The sequence below is a fragment of the Lathamus discolor genome, chromosome 2 (assembly GCF_037157495.1).
Source record: "Lathamus discolor isolate bLatDis1 chromosome 2, bLatDis1.hap1, whole genome shotgun sequence".
Lineage (NCBI taxonomy): Eukaryota > Metazoa > Chordata > Aves > Psittaciformes > Psittacidae > Lathamus > Lathamus discolor.
In genome coordinates this window covers 4,902,525-4,926,861 of record NC_088885.1, presented here as the reverse complement: position 1 = coordinate 4,926,861, position 24,337 = coordinate 4,902,525, and the positions used below count along the sequence as shown (strand labels likewise).

General features: G+C 45.0%; 1 protein-coding gene across 4 annotated transcripts in view; it reads left to right on the top strand.

Annotated features, from left to right (window-relative positions):
* Nucleotides 1-429: 429 nt before the first annotated feature.
* Nucleotides 430-24,337, top strand: part of FYCO1 (FYVE and coiled-coil domain autophagy adaptor 1) — a 41,887-nt gene continuing 17,979 nt past the window's right edge. Inside the window, exons 1-10 of one of the 4 annotated variants that reach the window (XM_065665547.1) lie at nucleotides 430-572; nucleotides 10,005-10,189; nucleotides 11,687-11,793; nucleotides 12,898-13,023; nucleotides 15,127-15,233; nucleotides 16,117-16,260; nucleotides 17,028-17,121; nucleotides 17,610-20,240; nucleotides 22,144-22,236; nucleotides 23,433-23,551. In XM_065665547.1, the coding sequence (XP_065521619.1) occupies nucleotides 10,135-10,189; nucleotides 11,687-11,793; nucleotides 12,898-13,023; nucleotides 15,127-15,233; nucleotides 16,117-16,260; nucleotides 17,028-17,121; nucleotides 17,610-20,240; nucleotides 22,144-22,236; nucleotides 23,433-23,551 (3,476 nt within the window). In that variant the 5' untranslated portion in view covers nucleotides 430-572; nucleotides 10,005-10,134. Of the gene's footprint in view, nucleotides 573-1,205; nucleotides 1,283-8,397; nucleotides 8,426-10,004; nucleotides 10,190-11,686; nucleotides 11,794-12,897; nucleotides 13,024-15,126; nucleotides 15,234-16,116; nucleotides 16,261-17,027; nucleotides 17,122-17,609; nucleotides 20,241-22,143; nucleotides 22,237-23,432; nucleotides 23,552-24,337 lie in introns of those variants that run through there. The other 3 variants (XM_065665551.1, XM_065665548.1, XM_065665549.1) reach the window with 3 other exon arrangements.

The following is a 24,337-nucleotide window of genomic DNA, read 5'->3' as shown; positions in this document are numbered from 1 at the left end:
TTTGTAGCCTTTATTAATCCCTACCTACGCCTTTCAGCTGTGGGAAGAGGATTTTCCCCTTTGTCAACCAGGGCAGAAAGGGGGGATCTGCTGTGCCCTGGATTTGCTGAGCCCGACTTCCACATCCACTTCAACTGCCCATGCAAAGAGCTTGATGAACTGATGCACAAAACCCCAACATAACCCAGAACAACCAAAACCCCGACAACAAACCCATGGCGAACTGTGCTAAGAGCGAGTCCGTACTGTATTAAACAGTTACACTTCGTGCCCGTGCTTGGGGGTACCATTAACACAGCCCCTTCAAAGTGACCCCCCCAGACCCCGCAGCTGTGGCGAAAAGCGGCTATCTCCCCCACGGAGACATTTAAATCCCCTCCCTTTCCACCACGGGGCCTTCCCCCGGCCTCCCCGCTGAGGCGGCCGGGCCCGGCCGGCAGCGCACCCCGCCCGGGGGTGGGGAGGCACGGCCAGCGGCCTCACGGGAGTTGTAGTCGGGCGGGGAGCGGCGCTGGGGCCGGAGCTTCACCCCGGGGCCGCCTCTCCGCGACATGGCGGCGGCGGCCGCGCAGGTACCGTGCCACAGCGCCCGCACACCCCGCTGAGGGAGTGCGGCAGCAGGAAGGGAGGGAAGGGGGGAAGTAACTCCGGCGGCTCCCACTTGTTGCCGCTCGGAGCTCGGCTCCGAGGGGAGGAGCTCCGGTGGGGCGGGTGGAGGGGGGCAAAGAGCTGAGCTGCGGCCCCTCAGCGCCGGGCCGGCCTCGGCCACGTCTACCCCGCGGTGCGGCCCGTGTCCGGCCAGGCGCTGGCTGCCCCTAAGGGGGTGGCAGCCAGCACCCGGGCCCCGCCATCTCAGGCGTCGTTGTTTGTACCCGGTGAGCGGTGGCTTTAGGTCCACATAGGCACTGTTTAGTCCCGTCATCCACCCCACTGTGTGCAGCAGCAGGAGCAGTCACCTGGGGCCCTGCTAGAAACTAAACGCCCGCCCGTGTCCGTGCTTTCACCCGCTATAAAGTGCTGACGGGCAAATATTTGCTGCAGCCCTAATCCTGCTCGCCCTTGTGTCGGCAAATCTCCGGCGGACAGACGGACAGGGAGAGTTCTGCTGGCACAGACGGGCCGGGTCTGTCTCTAGAGCTGGGGTTGCAGCCAGTCCTCTTACGTTGATCCCGGTAATCCAGAGCCAGCAAGGAAGAGGAGGGGGGGGAAAGCGAGGCTTTAGTGAAATGGTCATCTGCTGCCTTTGTGCTCTGGATTCTCCTCGGGCGGAGGTGCTGCGGTGGTAAGTGGGGCTGTGGCGGGGCTGTGCCATGTGTTGGACGCTGGTGGATCTGTTGCTGCCTGTTCCAGAGCTCAGGGCCCTGGTGTTTGCCTTCCCCGGGTCATTGCACCCAGCCTCCTGCTGGTTTTGGCCTGTGCAAAGGTTTCCTTGGCTTGTGGAGGTGGTCACGCTCGTGGCTCAGCCTCTCCCTTGAAACCCAGTTACTTTTCAAGTGTAAACAGAGAGGGAGGAGTACCAGTGCTGAAGAGTGCAAGTGGGTGTTTGCTTTTATCCAGCTCTGGCTTCACACACCCATGGAAGCAAGCTGGAATTAAACTTCCAGCGTAAAACACAGGCTCTGTTTGCTGGGCCACATGGTGACTTGTTCTCTGTTACTGCCTCTGGCGTGATGCTGCAGGACACGCAGCAGAGGAGATAAACTGCCTTGCAGGACTGCGTGTTCTGGTTTCTGGATATTATTCTGTACAAGGCAACTTCCTGGAGTCTTCCAGTGATCCTCATGGGAGTGCTTGAGTTTAAAAAATGTTCCTGACGTTCCAAACAGTGTTTCTGAACGTTCACATTTAGAAGAGAGCGCCGCAGTTAAAAAGTTGTATCTGAGATGTGGTGGAAAACGAGTGATAGTCGATTTTGCTGTTGTTGCAGTACATATATTTGACAGTGTTTGTTGTGAATATGGTTTCACTACTTGTTCTGACAAGCCAGTTAGTTTTGGAGCCCGATTTTCATGTATAAAGTAGCCTTTTACGTACACCATCTGATAACAGTGAAAGGGTGTATTGTATTTGCAGTCACTCTCTCCACTGCTGCATAAAAGGAAGACATCCTGGAGGCCAGGGTCTTCTGTGCCTTGGTTGGTATGGGATCAAGACATAAAGGAACAAATAGGGAAAGAAAGCTATTCAAAATGTGAAGAAAAATATGTGTAAGTACAGAAATGACCTGGTGGACTCCAGGAAAAGTAGTGCAGAGAATTGTTTTCAGTTTAGAGTGTTATTTGTTTTTCTTAGTTGATCCCATTTAAAATGAACAATTGCCTATTTGTCAAATAAACGCCAAATCCTTCTGGTATTCCTTAAATGTTGTTGAGATGATTAAACCGGAGGGAACTGAAAGAGCCCTAAGTGCTTTTATTGTGACACATTCCTATTTATTTGCATTCCGATGGTTTTATTTCTGTTTGGTTTTGCCAGTGCAAAGAGACTTTTTAGCAGCTCGTATCTAATTTAGTTCATATTTTCATGTAGGGTTTGTCCAGGGAGTGGTTGCTCTTTGTGTCCAAAAATCCTGTAACAGTAGTAAGTTTGAATGCTTCGCCCAAATGTATTCAGAAGAAGGCCTTACAGTTTGTAACACTGGCAGAAGGAGCAGAACCTTCTATGTAGAACATAGCTCTGGGAAGCTGTTGCTGCACAGGGCCTTGACTTGTACACCCTTCCCTTTGGGTTAGTGTTTTTGTCCATCACAGTGCTCTGTGATTGTGGATGATAAAGTGATCTCAGCAGAGATATTTGTGAACAGTTAACCCCTGAGTGTGTCCACCATGACCCTGGATTTACAGCTCAGTGGTGACAGTCTCATACAGGCCTCTCTTCCAAAGGCTTTTAAATAGTTGGGATCTGTAATTGGAATTTCCCTTTTCCCCCAAAATGGTGACCTTCGCAGGAGAAAAGAGGGAGAGAGAGAGAAAATACTCCATACTTCCTGCTACAGAGGAAAGGAAACAGGATATTTTGCTGTTCGCTCTGGAGTAGCATGATTCACTCAGTGGCCTGTCAGTTTGGGTTGTCTCAGCGTGGTTTTTGCTTAATGTGTTTGCCACACCGCATATTTGATTTATGTGTGCGTGCCCAAAACCTATAATTTTCAGTGTTGCTTGTTGCTAGTTCCCTGGGAACTACATATGGGCTAGGGAGCTACTGCTGCCGTTGGCTGGATGGAGGACAGATGGAGTTCTACAGATGAGCAAGTCTCAACATCTACCTGCCAAACTGCCCAAAACCATTAGTCGGAGGCAGCCTTTTCAAGTACTTCTGAAACCTCAGCTTGGAAGGTCAGCGTGGAACGGGAGATGCAGAGGTAACGAAATTCTCCTAAGGAAAGCTCCCATTCAGAGTTAGGACGCAGTGGTTGTTGCTTTTAACTATCCCAAAGGCCCAGAGGTGGCTGAGATGCTGTAGGCAGGCGGAGCTTGCTGAGGAAGTTAACAAACTTCAGAGACAACTTTGGAGACTTGAAAACCTTGAGATTTGTTGAAGATTCCAAGCTTGTACCATGAGCAAGTATCATGGACCACCAATGCTCCTTTGCAGCTGGAAGACCTATAGTGTTTCTGTTTCTGTAGGTATCTATATGGTGCTCCTCAGAGTAGCATCTGATCATCAGGAGCCTGGCTTGAAAACACATAAGAGATTTAAATAGCTGGGTGAGTTATGGAGAGGAAGAGCAGGTTTTGTGGCAGGGTGTCTGTCGGTGTCTATGTGGTCCTCCTCAGAGTATCATTTCAGCAGCAGGAGCCTGGCTTGAAGAAGGTTAGAATAGTTGCAATGCAAGAGGTTAGAATAGTTGGGTGAGTTATAGAGAGGAAGAGCAGGTTTTGTGGCAGGGCAGGTACATAGGGACATGGGGAGAATGGCTTGGAAGAATGGGAATGCAAATAGGGAAGAGAACTTTTGAATGAAATCTATCTTTTAAACTAGCCATACAGGTGCTGTGGCAGCAGGGTACATTTTGGAGGAGTGAAATAGGATGGGAGCAGCTGAGGAGAAGCAAGTCTCTGGGAGTTAGATGCTAGATGTTAATAAACAGTGTAGCATTCCTGGCGCACAGTGAAGTCTGGGGTGTCCTAAGGGAAAAGGGCAGACGTGTTTGTTAAAAGCGATACCAGCGTAATTCCTGTTATCAGAAGAGCTCTCTTCTCCTTGTGAACTGACTGCTTCCTCAAACAGACATCTTCTTTAGTCATAAGACAGGGCTAGGGCAGGCTTGACTTTGTGAGATACGTACAAGCTCATCCCTATGGTGGTGGTGGTGGTGGCAGGAAGTGGTCATTTGAGTTCATATTGTTGAGCAGTTATTGATGTGAGGAATATCAGACAAAGCACTGTATTTTTCCAGTCAGGAATTTGTGTTCCTGGTCTAACGCATCTGCCCTTAAGTCAGGTCTTACAGTAGAGATCCAATTTGGGAAATGCAGCATTAATAAACGTTGTTAGGGTTGTCAGCTTTCCCCAGTGAGGGTTAAATATTAACTTATCTCATGGAGTTGTTATTGTGCCACTTGTATACTTGATTGTGTTGCTTAGTTTTGAGCTTTTCCAAAGAACAGCTTGCAAGTATAAGGAATAAAGGGGGAATGCAGGCCAGGTGTCCATAGAATAGAGAAGTTTGCACAAAGATTATGCAAAACTTTTCCAACTCTTTTGTGTCAGTCTCTCCTGTCAGGTTAGGGGTTAAAGCAGGATTTTGTGTATGTCATTAGTTTGTGTTCTTATGCTGTTAAATGCAATTATGGCTAAAGCACAAGGGCCTTCCCACAAAAGTTCTTTATTGCAGGGACCCCCTAACTATAAGCATGCTACTTTTTCTGCTAGGCATCTGCAAAATAGTGATTGGCTTTGTGCACTTTGTCTGGTTGCTCTCTTTTGCTGAGCTATACTCTGTGAATTTGTTTTTCTGGATGCATATTTTCTGCAGGATTATGTGTTAGTACTGAAAGATTAGATCTAAGGCAGAAGCTCTTCCCTGTGAGGGTGCTGAGGCGCTGGCACAGGGTGCCCAGAGAAGCTGTGGCTGCCCCATCCCTGGCAGTGTTCAAGGCCAGGCTGGATGGGGCTTGGAGCAACCTGGTCTTGTGGAAGGTGTCCCTACCCATGGCAGGCTGTTGGAACTGGATGAGCTTTAAGTTCCCTTCCAACCTGAACCAGTCTGGAATTCTATGAATCTAGGTTTATATGCCTGAACACTTCACAACGAGGTTTGTGTCTATGAGCGTGTGGAAATCCAGCATAGGTTTGCAGCATGGTCTTAGGTTTGAAGTGTTAAAAGAAAGAAAAACTATTCCTTCAAAACGTTAGTTTTGTAATTGAAATGTGAAGGTTTGTTGGTGCAGAAAACAAAGGGGGAAGGTTAATTCAGCAAGGAAATTTCACTTCTTGGAATGGAAACTTTGTCTGACATTCAGGCTGTTCCTACCTTTTGTTTTCAATGCTCCTATTTCACATAGGCCAGTGTGTGTTTTTATCAGTCCCATATGTTTCTATGCAGTGTAGGGCACAAAGGGTTGGGTTGCTCAGTACAAGCATATGTGTGTGCCTGACAGAAGAGTCGTGCTGTCTTTTTTGGAGTCCACCTCACACCCTTATTTCCAGCAAACAGTTCTTTAGCTTTATGGATGTGCAGCTTTGTGGTGCAAAAGGAGAAAAGCTAGCTCCACAGCTGTAGTAAATTCCACTGCTGCTCTGATGTTTACTGCAACAACAAAGTACAAAATGCTTTTCCCCAGACCATTACTGGAATGAAATAATTTAACTGAACCAGTGGTGGTACAGTCCTGTGAGGTAGAGGTGTTTTTTTTTCCCCAGCTCCCACTTTATCTTTCCTGTGAGGTTTGCATTCAGTGTTCTTTGTCCATGTTTCTTTTACCATTGTTTGACCAAGTAGGTCGTTTTTGTCCACACGCTTTCCAGAAGTGTGCCTTGCAGTATCTGCTTTTATGGGACAAACCAAGATCCACATTACCCAAGAGAATAATGCAGTTACAGTTGTTGGGACTTGTGAATGTAGGATTTGGCTGGATAGCTTCACTTGTCTGTTTTGTTTCAGAGTGTTAGAACAGGTATGGAATTGCAGGCACCAAATAAAGGTCTGGTGATAGTAGTGGGTGCCAAGTGGTGAGTTGTCCTTGTTCTGAGTGGCTAGACCAGAGTAGTTATGTCAATGTAAAGTATTTTTGTAAGCAGCAGGCAGTTGTGGCCTTGGTTTCTAATGAATTTACCTTGCAAATATGATTTGAATCATAGAATCACAGAATGGTTTGGATTGGAAAGAACCTTAAGATCATCTAGTTCCAACCCCCTGCCATGGGCAGGGACACTTTCCACTAGACCAGGTTGATCTAAGCCCCGTCCAGCCTGGCCTTGAGCACTGCCAGTTTGAACCCATCACCCCTTGTCCTATCGCTACAGTCCTTGATGAAGAGTCCCTCTCCAGCATCCTTGTAGCCCCCTTCAGACACTGGAAGCTGCTCTGAGGCCTCCACGCAGCTTCTCTCCTCCAGGCTGAACAGCCCCAGTATTCTCAGCCTGTCTCCGTACGGGAGGTGCTTCAGCCCCGATCATCCCTTATTATTTGATTTTGAACTGAGTTACACCACGTCTGAAATGTGAGCTCTGCCCTTAGTATACACTGAAAATTACTTGCGTGGTGTGTCTATTCTCTGATACCAGGCTGTAACACAGGTCTCGCTGCAGCCTTTTTATCAATGAGGAGGACCTCTGCTGATGGACTTCCTCCAGCTTCCCGGTGTGATTGCACATGGAGGAGTGTAGTATTTTGAACACCTCTACCTTCTGTCAAGGTTGGTCAAAACTAACCAATGAATTAAGCAGAATGTAGCTGCTGGAGATGCAAATATGCCTACAGAAACACAAGGAGAAATGTTATGAAATCAGATTAAAAGTGGGTCATTGCAGCTGCTCCACTAACCAGTTTAATTACAGTAATTTTGTTTCTTGTTTTGGATGTGTCTCGCTCCCCTTCAGGTCAGTCTTTTTCCTGTAAGTGGGCTGTTTCCTATCTGCTTCTTACTTAAATCTCCAGGATATCCTGCTCAGTAAAGAAGATTGGCACCCCCACACCAGTACTTATGCCAACAAGGAAGGGAGCAGCCACCTTCAGACACCAGCAGGCACGGCCCAAGAGTGCAAGGAGGGACTGGTGACATGCCCTGTCTTGTTTCCTCTGCCCTCTGGGTGCCAGGTCCTTAGTGTAACTGCACTGATGTCATTGCAGCTGTGCAGTTTTGTGTCAGTTAATGCCCTCCTCCTTAGTCAAATGCTATTGCATAAGATGTAGCGATGCATCATCTTGAAAGCTTTTGGCCCACAGCTGGCCACTCGTGCCTGACACATGAGTGGTGCTGTTTTCACCTAGCAAATATTTACAGGCCTACATAATAAGATGGGAAATACTGGGGAGGAACAGGGGTGTGCTCTAAAGAACCCTGAGGAAAATGTTCTGTGGCCTGGAAGGACTAGATCAGGTGTTACAGAAGCTCTTCCTGTTTTGAAACTTCAGGAAACCAGTTAAGGTACATTGTCAGCTTTCTTTGCCATAGGAAGTGAGAGCTCTGAACCCTTCCGTGAGATGGACTGTGTTTTCAAGGACCACATCTTGAAGGACCATGGAGTACCTTTCTTCCCATATTGCAGAGAAGGCAGGTAGAAAACATTTCAGCACGTTAAGGTGTCCCTGCCCATGGCAGGCAGTTGGAACTAGATGATCTTTAAGGTCCTTTCCAACTTAATCCACTCTGTGATTCAATGATTCTCCTTGTGCAATGGCCCAGGTTTAAAGATCCCTTTTACCTCTGGGAAGAGAAGGGAGGAAATAAACATTTCATGGGTGGGAACTGATGCAAGGGCGGGGGAAGCTGTGAGATCCTGCTCCCTGTACTGAGGAAGGGGGTGGCTGGGAGCAGACAGGAGCTCAACTCCCAACTGCCTTCTTTTCCAGGATCTCTGTTCATGCCTGCAGTTGGCCTGTTCACTTTTCCTGGCATGCCTCTTGCATAGTCTTTGTGCCTCTGGAACCTTGAACTGGGGCTTATTCCAGCCATTGGGAAGGATAGGCAGGATCCCCTGGTTTGTCCTTGCTCTTTTCTCCCATTGTGTGTGGAAGAGCATTTTGTTTGGCCACATGTTTTGGTTTTCCATTGCCCATATTGCACAGTCTTCTCACTTAAGCTCTTTTCTGTAACAGTTGCTAAAGTGAACAAATACAGCTGATATTAATACTCATGTTTAGACATGGAAACGTTGACTTACTGAGTTCCCTTCTTGCTTTTTTTTTCACTGGTACTCAAACTCAGCAAGGAAATGTGGTGCTTTATATGACCACTCAGAATCAAGATAGGAATCCTGGGTAAGTAATATTGTTGCTTTAGGGTAAAAGTCTGTGTTTGACACAACAGAGGGTTATGCTGTGCTGGCCTCCTCTTCCTGAAACAACCCAGTTCTGGTGGGGATTTTGCAGGCCAAGGCTCTTCCTCAGACACCACATGGTCCATGAGACACTTGCGTCGTAACAACTGCCATCAAAATGCAGAAATAGAACCGGCAGGTAACAAAACACAGGTATTAAGAGAAACATTGCACTAGTAGATTAATTACAGCTTTTTCTTTATACTTCCCGTGTTTCCATCTGTATGGCTTTGTTAAGGTTTGCTTTGTTTCAAATGGAAAAGAATACAGGCTCACATCAGGATAATTTCCGAACAATACCTCGGTACATAGGGCAGAAGGATGTGCATTTTATTCATTCAGACACCTGCTTCAGCTATGCCAGTGTAGTTGTTTTGGGAGTGAAAGAAAGGAGGGAGATGTAATAATTTGTCCTAATTACATGTGTACTTTGAAAGTTTGTAAGATTTTAATTACAACTTAATTTCAATATTGTTGAGCTTGAATGATAACAAAAGCACAGAAGTATAATAGCACATTTTCTGAAGATTCAGTACTTTGTCTGCAAATTTGGCTGTACCATTGCAGGCAGAATGCAGAATTCTGAACATCCCCTGAACAGGATGCTCAGTAACCTCCTTAGGCAGCTTCTTTGGGGCTTTTTTGAGAACAAAGGTTCCCAGGTTAGTATTTGGAAGTTTGGGTCCCCAGACGTGGTTGGTAAAGTATTTGAGGCTTTAGATTAATCTTAGTACATTAAATTTAACAAAGGAAAGATTTTCTGCAAGTGCTAGGTGTAGAATAGAAACACAGAACAGTTTGGGTTGGAAAGGACCTTAAGATCATCCAATTCCAACCTCCTGCAATGGTATAAGTCACTTGTCATTGTTCTAAGCAAGGGAAGTGGTGCAAGGTATATTTATCCAACCAGGGATGCTGCTACAGAGCTTAAAATAGAGTGGTATCCTCTTACATGTATTGGGAACAGTGGGTTCTGAGGAGGGGATGTTTCTCATGCTAAAACCAGTGCTAACTTTTTAAGTAGCTCTGATGAGTTAAAAATATGCTTCAATGCCAGAGAATCAAACATACATCAGTTTTTGACTCCTTGGCCTGTGCCTAGTCTGTGTCTTGACATAATCTCTCTGAAATGGAAAAGTTATTGTACCATTTTACTCTGCAGCCTGTGGGGAAGATCTGGCAGAGGGTTTGGGAGGGAAAGTCCCGTGTCATCAGAACCACCCTCAGGGTCACAAGGTGAATGCATGAAATGCCAGTCTGTGTTGGGCTGTCAGACCAACTGTGTTGTAACTCCAGCAAGGGAAAATTGCTCTCTGAGGTTTGCTTAGGAGTTTTGAAGGATCTAACTGAAGAAATAACTGAAATGGAAGTTCAAATCTAGAAGGAAATAGAAAGGAGGTTCCTGGAAAAGAGTTGGCCTTGTGGGAATTCATTACCAACCAGGATCTAAAATGCCAGAGCACCTCTCTTCTGCTTCTTTGAGATTATAAAGTCTTTTGTTTTCATTTTGACTTATACAGAATTGCGGGTATCACAGAGAAGAATCATCTTCATTAGCCCAATGATCATCAAGGACACGAATTCTGCTGTTTTAACCTAAATGGATGAGAAGGTCAACAGCCCATAAGGAGAGCTCCTTTGGTGTTCAGGATGGCAGCAAGTGGTGGTGAAAGCCAGTTGCAGCGGATTATCAGGGACTTGCAAGGTACAGTGCCATGCTGGCAGCTTCATTCTGTAGGCTGGAATGCACCTCTGTGTTTGGACGCAGAGAGAAGGAGTTGTGTTTTCACTTGTGTAACTCTTGTGCAGCAATTGTACCAGCATCGCTCAAGGTGTGTGATGTGCTCAATAGAGATGTGGCTGATGTTTCTCATGAGTGGTGTGCAGTACCTTCTGCAGCTCCTTACATTTTTAAATCCTGCAATTTTAAACATGCAAGATGAGAAATAAGTTTTACAATTAAAAAAAGAAGTGTGTTTGGGGTGTGTGGTGTGCCCTAGGACTTTGTTGGCTATGGTTGGTTACAAGACTGAATGTGACATAAGGAGGAGGCCTGATTTTTACACCCTCCCTTGGTGGGAAGCTGGTGAGGAGTTGTTGCTAATGTGGGAAGGATAAAAAACAAGAGGCCAAACCAGTCTAGGAATGGAGATGTGGAGGGAAGAGTGCTGAGTATTGGATCTGCTGTTCTTGGAACGTGCTTTCTGTGCACCTGACTTGTGCTACCAGTAGCCAACTTAATTTTCCACAGCTCTGTTGCAGGCAGGCAGAGATTCGTAACTGTTTTGCTTGCTCTGTCTCTGTCCTAACCAGCTGTCTACACCAAGATCCAGATATTTCTCCTTTTAATTTTGGTTAAATGTAAAGTGTGATATGCACCAAAGCTGGAAATCTAGATCTTCCATTAACATAATAAAAGAGGTATGTGCCTGCTAACAGAAAGAGACTTTACTTCACAAAGGGGATCAAGTGGGACTGTGAGCTAAGGCTCACTCAGGCACTTGAAATAATTATAAAAACAAGTGGAAAGCAAGCTCAAAGCCAGCAATTTCTGATGCTGAGAAGTGCACCCTTTTGGGGCCGGAGTGTCCAGGAAGATTACAGTTTGCTTTGACTTGGGATTTCCTTACCCACTAAGGGTGTAGGTTTTAGGGAAAAGCAGTTGCTGTCTGCTTATTTTAATGTAAGTTATTTTCCCCATTTGTGTTTGTAACCAGCACAAGCTGAACCTTCCTGAATAAAGCATGGAGAAGATAAATGTGCTGACTGAGAGACTGTTCTCGTGTTACTGATCCCCTCTAGCAGATGACATGCTTTGTCCTTTCTAATCAGAATCCTCTTTGTCCTGTGGCACTACCTTAATGTGCACATGAGGCAGCAAAAAGTTATTTCTCTTTCCTCTGCTGAAGAACCAGTTACCAACTGTTACTCGGTTTTGCTAAGTATCAGAAGGTTTTGCTCTTTTCAAGAAGAATTAGCCCGTGCAACAGATTGCTGTAATTTGAGCTTTGTGGTTTTTATAGGTCGTCTTAAATTGCAGACATATCAGGAAGCTTTTTGCACTGTCCTTAAGACATTTTGACTGAAAGAAACTGAATACACATGTAATGTCCATGCAGAAAAGCCATTCATGTAGTCATTTATGGATTCAGTGCTATATATCTATTGCAGTAGTTAACTGTTTTGATGTCTTGTTTTCAAGATGCTGTGACTGAATTAAGCAAAGAATTTAAAGAAGGAGGGGAACCGATCACAGATGACAGTGTCAACTTGCAAAAATTTTCCTACAAGCTCGAGTACCTTCTACAGGTAAAAAGTAATGTGTGTCATTCGTAATCCACCATCAAAGCTAGGCCTTGCTTTTTCTTCTTGCCACTTCAGTTTGTGGGATTCAACTCAAATAATCATAAATATCCAGTTGAGTCTCCCTCTTTTCAGTAAGAGCTGAAGTATATGCTGCTTATTGTACATACTTCAAGTGACAGTAAATAAATGTGATCAAAAGGCAGTGCTGGCAGTTTGACTGAAGAATGCAAGGTATTTTTTAATTGATCTGAAAGATTTAAGGTTGAGTTTAAAGATATCTCCTGATAAATTATCATGGAAAAAACCATGGTAGTGAGATCTTGACAACATTTTAACACAAAATAAATACTAGTGAGGTGTTCACAGTGCAAATATAGTGCTGTTAGTAACTGGCAGAATTTGTAGCAACTTCACTTTGGAGATTCATTTTAATTGTATGGAAGGCTTAATACAAAAGGCTGATTATCCATCTGGCATGCTGCTCTTTGTCCATCCTCAGAATTCAAGTAAAAAGAGGACTCTGCTAGGCAAACTGAAATCCAGTTTGCGTATGTTCGTGTCTACACATAGTGCATCCATGTCACTGATTGCGACAAAGACATGCTAATCTAGCCTTAATCTAGGCAAAGGGAGTTTTAATTGGGTTGCAGAGGCTTCAGTAGAAGCTCTTCAGCTTTCCTTTGGGATTTGGATGGTCCAAGCTGCAGTCCATGCCCTCAATGCCTTGCTGCTCTGAAGGTGATTTAGATAGAGCAGGTTCTTCCGGTACATACATGTGTGCTGTTGCCACACTTGTTTCCATGTCTCTCAGCAACTGATTGTCGCTCTTAAACAGCTGCTGAATCTGCTGCAAATCTTTGTTTCAGCAGTTTTGAATGAATGTCTGTATTTTAATTACACCCAGAGCATTATTATCTGTTACTGTCTGTAAAGTAGCTTATGGATCTGCTGGATTCTATCAGTGCCTCTTTCCTTTGTGGATACACTGGCTAAAACAAAGAGGAGACATGAAAGCACATGTTGCTGGGAGAGGAAGAGAATTCCAAGTAGCTAAGTATAACTATATTTGTATTTAAGTTTTGCTCATTGCATTTTCTCTTGCTTAAGTTTGACCAGAAAGAAAAGAACTCGTTGCTGGGGAACAGAAAAGACTACTGGGATTATTTCTGTGACTGTCTAGCAAAAGTCAAGGGAGCTAATGATGGAATCCGCTTCGTCAAGTCTATTACAGAAGTGAGTATATCAGTTCAGCACCATAATATATGGCTTTACGTTTTGCTGTGTCTTTGAGAGCAGTAGAAACCAGAAGAAAATACACTGCTTGTAATACAGCCAAAACCGGTGGGAATTTGTATTTTTAATTCTCATGTAAAGCAGTGTGAGCGGCAGGCCAAGGGAGGTGATCCTCCCCTCTGCTCTGCTCTCATGAGACCCCATCTGCAGCACTGTGTGCAGCTCTGGTGTCCTCAATGTAAGAAGGACATGGAGCTGTTGGAGCAAGTCCAGGGGAGGCCACGAGGGTGATCAGGGCCTAGAGCACGTTCCATACAAAGACAGGCTGAGAACATTGGGGCTGTTCAGCCTGGAGAAGAGAAGCTGCGTGGAGGGACTCTTCATCAGGGACTGTAGCGACAGGACAAGGGGTGATGGGTTCAGACTGAAACAGGGGAAGTTCAGGTTAGATCTAAGGCAGAAGCTCTTCCCTGTGAGGGTGCTGAGGCGCTGGCACAGGGTGCCCAGAGAAGCTGTGGCTGCCCCATCCCTGGCAGTGGTCAAGGCCGGGTTGGAGTGGGCTTGGAACAACCTGGTCTAGTGTGAGGTGTCCCTGCCCACGGCATGGGATTGGAACTGGATGGTCTTGAGGTCCTTTCTAATCCTTTCTATGATTCTATCAATATACCAAGTTACTGTTTTTACTAGGGCACTAAATTATATAGGATCAAATAGTCCAATTCTTACTTTATTTCAAGACCACTTATGCAAGTGATGGTCGTGTGTGTCTCTGGTTCTCCCTTGCCTTTTCATAAACGTAGTGCCATTTTCTCTTAAAATGAATGAAAAATAACGTCAAGGGTAGAGGCTGCCATCCTTAGTATCGCTTACAGCAGGACTTGGCGCTAAGTAGGAGGAAAGATTCACCATATTTGACATTTTTAAAGACTTTTTCAGCTGATCAGTAGAGTTGAAGATGTCTGGCTGATTCCTTTAGAACTCAAACCAAAAAAGCAGCAGAAGGTGTTGCTGCCTTTGCTCCACATTTGTTTCCTTGTTCCATTTATAAAGAACTCTTTTGTATATAGTGTATCGGTGAGTTAAATGAGGAACCTGAGTCTGACTTGAGTGCAGAAGCCCATTAACAGTGTGGAATACTGATGAAGAAGGAAAGGAAGTGTGGTCTTTGAGCCTTCTTTCACACTAACCGTTCAACCAATATTCACAGTAACCAACTAACTTGCGCCTCAGCCGCTCTCATGTTGGATTCCATTTCTGAGTCTTGAATATATTTGGTTTGTTAGTTGGATGACCAGTTTGGTCAGGAGCGTGGCTGCCTGGTGAGAGATTCTTTCATCACTATCAGTTTCCATTCCTAAATTGATCAGTGACTTTGATGGCTAGGAGAAATAAAACACTGCTGCTTAGTGTTTCACTATTTTGCAGGACAGCAAATAGCTCAGATGTAAAAGACAACCCAAAATCTCAATTCCCAAAGTCAAGAGCTGTAACAAAGTTAAATACTGAGTTTTGTGATGCCCTTTATGTTGGTTTAACAGCTGTCTTCATGGAAAGAGCCATTAATTTTGGTCATGCAGCTGCTCTTGGTCTGAAGTAAGAATTAGGTTTTTATTAACTTAATGCCTGAAGTGTTAAGAAAGGGTTAGTGGGTCTGTGGGGGTGTGTATTTGTGTATGTGTACATCTTTGTTCTATGACTAGAGCTGCTCTAAAGCTCTTCCAGCTGTGGCCAGACACATCCCAAGTAACCTAAGCAGTCACTTCTGGCTTTGCTGGGCGCATTGGGATTTTTGCCTTGTGTTGGGAATCATCCTTAGCATCGTCTGTACCCATGTACTCAGTATATTAAATGCATCATTGGTCCTGTGATGTCTCTTACACTATTATAAAGTGGACATCAGCCAGCTGTAGGTGCACGTTCATTATTCAAAAAGGATTCCACCCAGTGACAGTGTTGGAAGATGTCTCTCTGTTCTTACTACTTCCTTTACAACTAGTGGCTTATTGTGAGTGGATTTGTGTTGATATGTAGCCTGTTCTGGCTGTGTCTCTACATCACAGATGATACTTAGAATTTTCTTTTTTTGTGGTTTCTCCCTTCCAGCTACGAACATCTCTTGGAAAAGGAAGAGCATTTCTTCGTTACTCCCTGGTGCACCAAAGGCTAGCAGACACCTTGCAGCAATGTTTTATGAACACCAAGGTGACCAGGTGAATAGCAAAGTACCTTGTTCACTGATGGGTGTTTTCTCAGTGTGATCAGGCAGCATCACAAAGTAGCTATTGAAAGGAATTGAAACCTCTCCAAATGGCTGGCTTAGAGAGCTGGTAATAGGATAGGAAGGATAACAGACCTTTTGGCCTGGGTCACTGGTTCATACCTATTTTAGGCTGGTAAAGATTGAAAGTTGTTACAGCTAAATAAATGTGTGTTGAGTGGGAGGTCCTGATGCTTCTGTCTGTTGGTTTCAAAGGTGACATTTTTAGAAGCATTGAAGATCCTGGGTTTGATCTTCTGTGCTGGACATCATAAAGGAGGATTAATTTGGATGTGTTGCTCAGAGCCCCAGAAAGCATTTACGTGTGTCACTGGGTTGTCACACAGAGGAACAGCTTGCTCCTGGCCAAGGAACACCAAAGATAGATAGTACATAGTTGGTTGAGGGGGGCATTGCTATGGCTTTTAGAAAAAGCAATCTATTTATGCAGTGTATTTAACTCTGATTGCTGCGTTCTGTCCCTCATTTCTGATGTTTTAAGTGTGTGCTTTAGGTATCTACTGTGTGATTATCCAGTGTATAGCAAATATTTTGTCTTGCTGGTGTTTTGCCCAAGCACTAGAGCAAAAAGTACCTTGTGCGGGGGCTCCTCTAAAGATATTTCTGTGGACTTCATGAAAACTGTTTAATTTCATTCATATCAAAGGGAGGGGTTGTTTCAGTTTGTGTTTAGAATAGCGTATCATAATTTTTCTGGGATGGGGTGAAAATGATGCTGTGGGGCTTTTTGCAAGTGAAACTGCTGGTTCTTTTTTACTTATGAATGAGTTTTGTGACTATTACTTACTTTATTTTTGTATCTATTTGTTTTCAAGTGACTGGTACTATGCAAGAAGTCCATTTCTCAATTCCAGGATGAGTTCTGACATTGTGGGTCAACTCTATGAGCTGACTGATGTTCAGTTTGACTTGGCATCAAGAGGCTATGATTTAGATGCTGCTTGGCCAGCATTTGCCAGGTACGATAGAACTACTTTGTCATTTAGTATTAACAGGGCCATAAAATATAGCATAAAATTCTTCAGAGTCTGTTAAAGCTTCTGCTTTTGAAGGTAGGAATATTTGTGTTAGAGCAGTATGTGCTTTCTCCATGTAATTAGTCTATGATCAAATTGGCCTTTATTTCTTTCAATATACTGTGTACCAGAGATCAGAGTTGATGCTCTGTAACTGAGTACTTCCAATAAGGGCAGCTTAGGCCACATCCCAAGCTATTCTCATCTTCACTGGAACAAGAACAAATATTCTTAGCTCCTCCTGTTTAAAGAGCTGAGACATGCGGTGACTGGAAAGCCAAGCAGTGTGCTTCACTTGTAGCAATGGTAGAGATGACAGTATGTGGTCACTTACAGCCTGATCCTACTTCAAAGAGGGGTAACTTCTAGGCCTGATCCAGATCCATTTTCCAGTGGGTGTTTTCGAGGGCGGCATGCTGCCACCACCTGGTTGAGCCGCCACCGAACAGCAATACAATTGCTTAGAGCAGAGCTGCATTGTGGTTCTCGTGGATGTGGGAAGTCATGGCTGCCAATCACATAAGCTTTCTTGATATCCCTCGTTTGTTTTCCATCCACTTCAGTGGTTGTTGGCCCCATAACAGCAGGTGCTGTGATGTCTTTTGGTATATGGTAGTTCCAAGTCAATAAATGTTACATATGAGAGTAGGAAGACATGCATGTATGTGCTTAGACTTCTCTTACAGCTTATTTCTCTGTGTGATCAACAGGCGGACACTGTCCTCACTTGGATCTTCTGCGTATTTATGGAAGCCCCCAAGTCGCAGTTCCAGCATGAGCAGTTTAGTGAGCAGTTATTTGCAGGTAAGCATATTACAAAGAAATGTTTATGTGACATAGTAGATCCTTTATTAATGGCATCATTCCAGAGCGTTTGGTAGCTTTATGGTGATTATGACTCATGTAATGGTAGGAGTTTCATACCTACTGGTACAGCGTTCTTAATTAAAAGTAAAGGAAATTGTCCAGTAGCTGATTCAAATGAACACGCAGACCTTGTATCTGCCTGCAGATAGAATCATAAAGTGTTGGAAAAGACCTTTAAGATCATCAAGTCCAACCATTACCCCACGACTGCCAAGAACACCACTAACCCTTAGGGCCTCATCTACATGCTTTTTCATTTATCTTTTGTGGAAACAAGCCCTGTTTCCTGGGAGTTGATGTCTTGTAGTGCTGCGAATGCAACATACAACATCACTGTGCATTCAAAACCTGAATTTGCTCTCATCTGAGTGCACCATTTAAATGCATTCTTAAACTTTCTGCTTTTTCCCCTTTTGTTCGTTTAGGCCCAGGAGTTTCCCTCCAGCCCTGATGCAAATAACTCACTAAATGCTGAACACCTTGAGGGCTTTGAAGAGATGCGTGTAGAACTTGACCAGGCTGAGTTGAGGCAGAGGGACCTTCAAGATCGTATTCACCAGCTAGAAATGGAAAACCAGGAGCTCCAGGCAGCTGTCAGCCTTCAGAAGGAGCAAGTACAGATAGAAAAGGAGAAGAGCAATAACTACAATGAGGAGAACTCACGGCTGACAAAGATGATCACAGAGTTACAGAAGCAATGTGAGGTCTCACACACCACTCAGAGCACTGTTCATGACCTGCAGAAGTGCCTGCAGTCTCTGGAGCTGAATGCAGTGGAGCAGCAGAAGGAATATTCAACAAAACTGGAGCAGCTCATGGCCAGCAAGGAAGACTGTGCCTCAAAACTGCAGGTGTTGAATCAGGAGCTGGAGGCCTCCAAGGCTTTGGTTGCTATGAAGGATCATTGCATCGATGAGCTCAAAGCCAAGCTGAGTTCCACAGAACAGAAGAACCTCAACCTCCTTGCAAAAGTTGATGCTGCCTTGGAGGAAAAGGGACAACAAACCACAACCCACTGTGATTCTGCCCCACAGGTACAGGCACTGTTAGAGAAGCTTCAGGAATCAGAAAAGGAAAAGGCAGGCATGCAAAGACTCAATAATGAGCAAGCGTCTCAGCTGAAAGCAGCAAGGGAAGAGCTGCAGCTGAAAGAAGAGGCACAGAAGGAGCTGGAATCTAGATACAATCGCCTCACTGCTGACTCCAAAGAAGAGGGTGAAAAGCTGCTTGGGAGGCTGGAATCCATGGCAAAGGAAATGGAAGCACTTCAGAAGGCCCTGACCCTGAAAGAAAAGGAAGTGTCTGAGCTCCAGACCCAGGTAATGGGGTCGCTGGCTCAGGTGGGGTCACTGGAAAAATGTCTTGAGGAAGCAAGGAAAGAAAAAGAGAAACTTGAGGAGGAATATGGTAGGAAGGAAGGAGCACTGAAACAGGAAGCCCAGTCACAAGCAGAGCAACTTGAACTGCAGGAGGGTCGCTTAGCAAAGGTGAGTCAGACTGTGTGTAGCCTTGAGGAGCAAAACCGGAATCTCTTGTCTGAGAAGGAGCATCTCAGCCAAAAAATCAAGGAGCTGGAGGAGCAGATGGAGCAGCAAAACTCTGCAGTGAGTGAAATGGGTGAGGAGGGCAGGAAGCTGAAAGCAGAGAATGTGGATTTGCATCAGTCCAAGAAGAAGATGGAAGGGAAGCTGAAAAATTTGGAAGCTTCTAAAGCCTCCCTGGAAGCCGAGGTAGCCAGGCTGAGAGCCTCTGAGAAACAGCTTCAGAGTGAGATAGATGATGCCCTGGTGTCAGTTGATGAAAAAGAGAAGAAGCTTCGGAGTGAGAACAAACAGCTGGATGAAAACTTGCAGAATGCCAGGAGGCAAAGCCAAATCCTGGAGGAGAGATTAGAGGCTCTGCACTCAGATTATGAAGAACTAAAGCAAAGAGAAGAGACCATCAAGGAGTCTTACGCCTCACTTGAAGGGCAGCTGAAGAGTGCCAAACAGCACAGTTTACAAATGGAAAAAAGCTTAGGCACTTTGAAGGAAAGCGAAGAGTGTCTCCAGGCACAGATCTCAGAGAAGGAACTAAAACTGCAAGACATGGAGAGCCAGTGTGAGCAGCTAAGAGCAGAAGCTGAAAGACATAGGAAGAAGTCAGAGGCTCTTGAGGTAGAAAAGCTCAGTGTTGAAAAGACATGCCTTCATCAGACAAAGCTTATAGAATCCCTCACATCAGAAAAGGAATCCGTGGAAGAACATCAGCTACAGCAGGCAGCTTCTCTGGAGAAGGAGGCAAAAGAGCTGACCTCTAGACTTGCCATGAGTGAAGAGCAGCTGGAGGTCAGCCGTGGTGAAGTGTCTAGGCTGCAAGCAGAGGTCCTGGACCTGCGAGTCAAGCTTCAGCAGACCACTGATGAGAGAGAGCAAATGAGAGGTGAGCTGGCAATCACAGAGGCTTCCTTGGGTGAGCAGAAGGCCCTTGTCCAGCAGCTTAAAGAGCAGAGTGAGTCACTCAACAGAAACCATGTGCAAGAACTGGTGCAATGTAAAGAAAGAGAAGAAGTGCTGAAAAAAGAGCAGGAGACAGCAGCCCACCAAAAAGCTCAGCTAGAAAATGATCTGCTGAGCATGAAGGAAGAGCTATCCAAGGTTAAACAGTGCCTGGAAGTTGCTAGAATGGAAAATGAAGAAAACAAAGATCTCCTCCACAGGACCAACACAGATATGGCTGAACTTGGTATTCAGATTTGTGCCTTGACCTCTGAAAAGGTGGATGCGGAAGAGCAGTTAGCCCAGGCTACAAAAAGCCTCAAAGAACTGGAAGAACAGGCAGCCAAGCAACAGGAGAAGCTGAAGCTTGATCTCTCTAACCTCAGACAGGAGAACAAGAGCCTTCAAGAGAAATTAGAGGAGGCTCAAGTATGTGCCTCAGCTGTCCCAAGTCTGCAATTGCAGCTGGAGACAGCAACGAAACGGGCACAGAGTTTCCAAGAGACCAGCCAAGAAGAGCTGTCTGCAATAAAATTTCAAATGAGCACAGAGATTCTAAATTGTCAGACAAAATTCAAGGTAAATGAATGTGATGGTTACAGCTGAGGGAGCTGTGCGGGATTTCCCCTGCTTTACCATCTGCTGCAGCAATAACTGCATGAAACCCTGAGGTTTGTGATCGCCAGGCTCTGAGACTAGCACACAGCTAGTCTTAACATGGGAGTCTTAAAATGCCTCTATGCTTATGACCTAGGATTATTTGAGGTAAAATCACAGAATCATTAGGGTTGAAGTGACCTCTGGAGATCATCCAGTCCAACCCCCTGCCAAGGCAGGGCCACCCAGAGCAGGTCACACAGGAACATGTCCAGAAGGGTTTGAATGCCTCCAGAGAGGGAGACTCCACAACCCCCCTGTGCAGCCTGTTCAGTGCTCTGACACCCTCAGTGTAAAAAAGTTCTTCCTCATGCTGAGGTGAGACTTAGTGTGTGTTAGTTTACGGCCATTGCTCCTTGTCCTGTCACTGGGCACCACTGAAAAGAATCTGGCACCATCCTCCTGGCACTCTTCTAGTATTTTGGAGATGTGTAGTGTGGCCATCCAAGCACAGTGGAGAGGCCGTGTGATACAGAAAAGCCTGCCAGTAATGGAGAGGGAGTTGGCACTTAAGGTGGTGTATTCTGGAACTATTCCCTCTGCTCACAGCTGTGATTTCTTTCTCTTTTGGTAGGAACATTGCAAGACCTGTTCCCCACACCCACAATGCTACTTCTCCTTAAAACCGATATTCACAAAAGCAAACTTAGACTGAGACCAGATCCTTTTGCAGTTAATTCCCTCATGTAGTTTTGTGTTTGACTGTTCAAAGTAGGAGCAAAGATCAAAGTTTTGCTTCCAGAAAACATGAGTCAGGCCTGTGTATGTGAAACAGCACACCTAAAGGCTGAAGGTTTTATTGTGTTTGTGCTGCCGTGCTGAGATCATGGCTAAGAATGGCAGTCGATCAGAGGTATATGCCACTGGTGATATCCAGAAATCCCACAAGTTTGAGAAAACAGCACACATTCACTTATGTTTCATTTCCATAAAGGCTTTGTAAACCTTGGTGTGATTTGGGTTATCTCCCTCTTTTGAGCCAAAGCATTTTGAAAGTTGGGCCGCCTTTTTGTTGAGAGCTGTAATGGGGACAGTAAACCACAGCTAGTCTGCCACAACAGAGGGGAATTTCCTTGCATCCCTGAGTTGTGTTTCTCCTTAGCTGGCTGTCACAAGGGTGACAGTGGTGCTGTGTTTATCCCATCCATGGCAGTAGGAGCACTCTTGATTTACAGCTAGGAATCTCGTAGAGGTTCCCAGTGGTTACTGCTTCTCATGCATAAGCGCCTCAGCTGAGAACATCACATCTCAGAAGGGCACATCTAAACAGGAGGCCAGTGTCCACAGAGTAAGAAGTGAAGGGGAAAGTGAAGTAACATGAAATAGGCCTTTGAAACGCCTCTGGTGGCCAGGAAGGAGGAGACGGCTGCCTGGAGAAAACTGGTCAGAGGGAGACAACTGCTCTGTGGCATCTGCGGCAGACACAAAAGGAGGAATTTATCTGTCTGGGGCTATATTAACAGCAGCACAGGCAGGAGCCCGAGGGCGGTGATTATCCCTCTTTACTCAGTACTGGTAAGGCCATGTCTGGAATATTGTTTGCCCCTTCAAAACCATCAGTAACCTGCAGCTTGATCACCAGAACGCCCTCAGGATGATCAGTGCTGGAACACTTGCTCTATGCTGGAGGGCTCAGGAATGGGGCTTCAGCCTGGAGAAGACCATGGGGACCTAAGAGCAGCCCCCCAGCATCTTCAGAATGTTACTAAGAAGAAGGAGCTGGGCTTTTTACAGGAGTGCAGAGAGGGGGGGACAACAGACAAATGGTAAAGAGAAGGGGTGGCTGCTAGAGGAATGCTAACTCCTGGCTCCATCTCTCTGCTAGGCTGTCAGTGAAGAGTGTGGGAAAGTAAGAGAGCAACTAGAGGAGCAGAAGCGACAACAGCGTGCTGCAGAGGAAGAGATTGCAGAGTTACAAGTAGGTGCTTGATCTGATTAAAAGACAGAGGTGTTTGTGTCAGCAGGCATTAGTGTCCTCTCTGAGAAGGCAGCAGCTTTTTTGGTGACTGGATGTAAGGCTGTCCCTGAATAAATACAGATGCTGCAGACAAAATACTTGGCAGCTGAAAGTTAGCCACTGAAACAGGGATTACAAAAAGCACAACAGCGTTTAGGATTTGTCCTGCAGTGAAAGCTAGTTAGGGTTTAAGTAAAACCTGGCTATGTGTGCACTTCTAAATGGGGGTGCAGGTTTAAAAGGTGTCTGTCTTAGGCCCTGCTTGCCCACTGCACACAGCCATGTGTGTGGATCCAGCTGTTTGCAGGCTGCAAAACACACTGAATCAGAGAATTAATCCGATTGAGAAATAATCCAGCTGGGAAGAAAACATGATTTTTGCAATGCATTTATCAAACAGTTGAGGTAGGAGGATTGTATGGAGGTGTAAGGACTGCAGAAATAAGTTCAGGTTACTGAACCTGGCCCTGCCTTCTAGCAGAAACATGCAGACCTTTAGATGCAGCTAGGTATGTTCCCTGAGGACTCCAAGTTTGGCAGACTCCTCTGGAGAGGCTAGCTGTGAGAGAAGTTTTTGTTTCCATTGTACTTCATGTGCCATATAGCTTTAATAATCATAGAATCACAGAATGGTTTGGGTTGGAAAGAACCCTAAGCTCACCCAGTTCCAACCCCCTGCTATGGGCAGGGACACCTTCCGCTAGGCCAGGTTGCTCCAAGCCCCATCCAGCCTGGCCTTGGCCACTGCCAGGGATGGGGCATTTACCACTTCCTTGGGCAATAAACATTTTCCGAATATATTTTTTGTTCTTTTGAAACTTTCAGGTAGTGAAAAAACTTAACAGGGCATATTCTTTTGATATTAACTTTGAGAGATTTTGCTTGATAAGGAGGCAAAAGCTCAGCTGATAACGGACTAATAAGAATTAGAGGCTTAATACTGTCTCGCTTTAGAGTCTGTCCCTTATTCAGTGTGACAGGAGTAATCAATCACTAGTACACAAGTAATTAGCATCTGCTTATAAAAGAATATCTTAATTGGTGGTTTGGCTTTGACAGATTCTTTTAAAGCATTGTTTAGGTGTCTTAGTAATTGTCCTATACTTGGTAAAGTGTTGTTTTTCTATGTAAGGAAATACAGTCATTTATTTCACTAGGCTGCAAACACAAGTTTGTCTAGAAAGCTGGATGAAGCAAGAGAGCTGCTGTCTGAATCAGAATCTGCTCGGCTGCAGAAAGAAGTGGAGGTGACATCTCTGAGAGAACTCTTGGAAAGGTGGGAGTTTGGGTTCTTTACACCGTTAGTTGTAAGCCAAGTAAGGGGCCAGTAACCAAAGCATCTTGAAAATGGCTGTGGGTTATGAAGTGGCATATGCCATAGGGTTTATATAGGGCAAATAATGCCCAGGCACTGATGGAAAACATCAGGTTGACACTTCAGATGAGAAATCTGTAAATTGCATAGCATACATAAATGCAAGGTTTGGGGTTTATTGTATTGTACTGTTAATGTAGCTGATGACATAAAGTCATTGTATGACTTCCTTTATGAGACTGAAAGACATTTTACAACCTCTTTTACCTTATAGCATAGTAACAAAACTAAAGCATCAATATTGGCTCTTTCTTTTTCATAAGGAATGGAAAACTTGTGGTTTTTAACAGTTTTTTTTTCTCTCCTCTTCTTAATATTTCGGGGAATCAATAAGAATTATTTGAATGGGACCACATCCTGCATGTCTTTGTCATGTTTCTTACCAGTTTCAAGTATCTAACACGGGTCTGTAATGTGAGCCTGTGTGGTGTGGGTTAGCTGGCAGTCCAGAATAGATCTTCATGGGGCATGGGCTCACACAGAGTTTCGGTTAACCAACTTTGTTTGTACATTTTTTGTGCTGATATCATCTGTCTTTGTGGGAAGACTGATGATTCTTGATCTGTACTGAAGGTTGTCAGTGCAAAATCTAACTCGTCAAAATATTTGAATAGAGTTGAATTGGCTGAGTGAGTTCAGAGAAGCTCAACCGTTTGGGTTGTGTTGCTGTACCATCTTCAATCCATT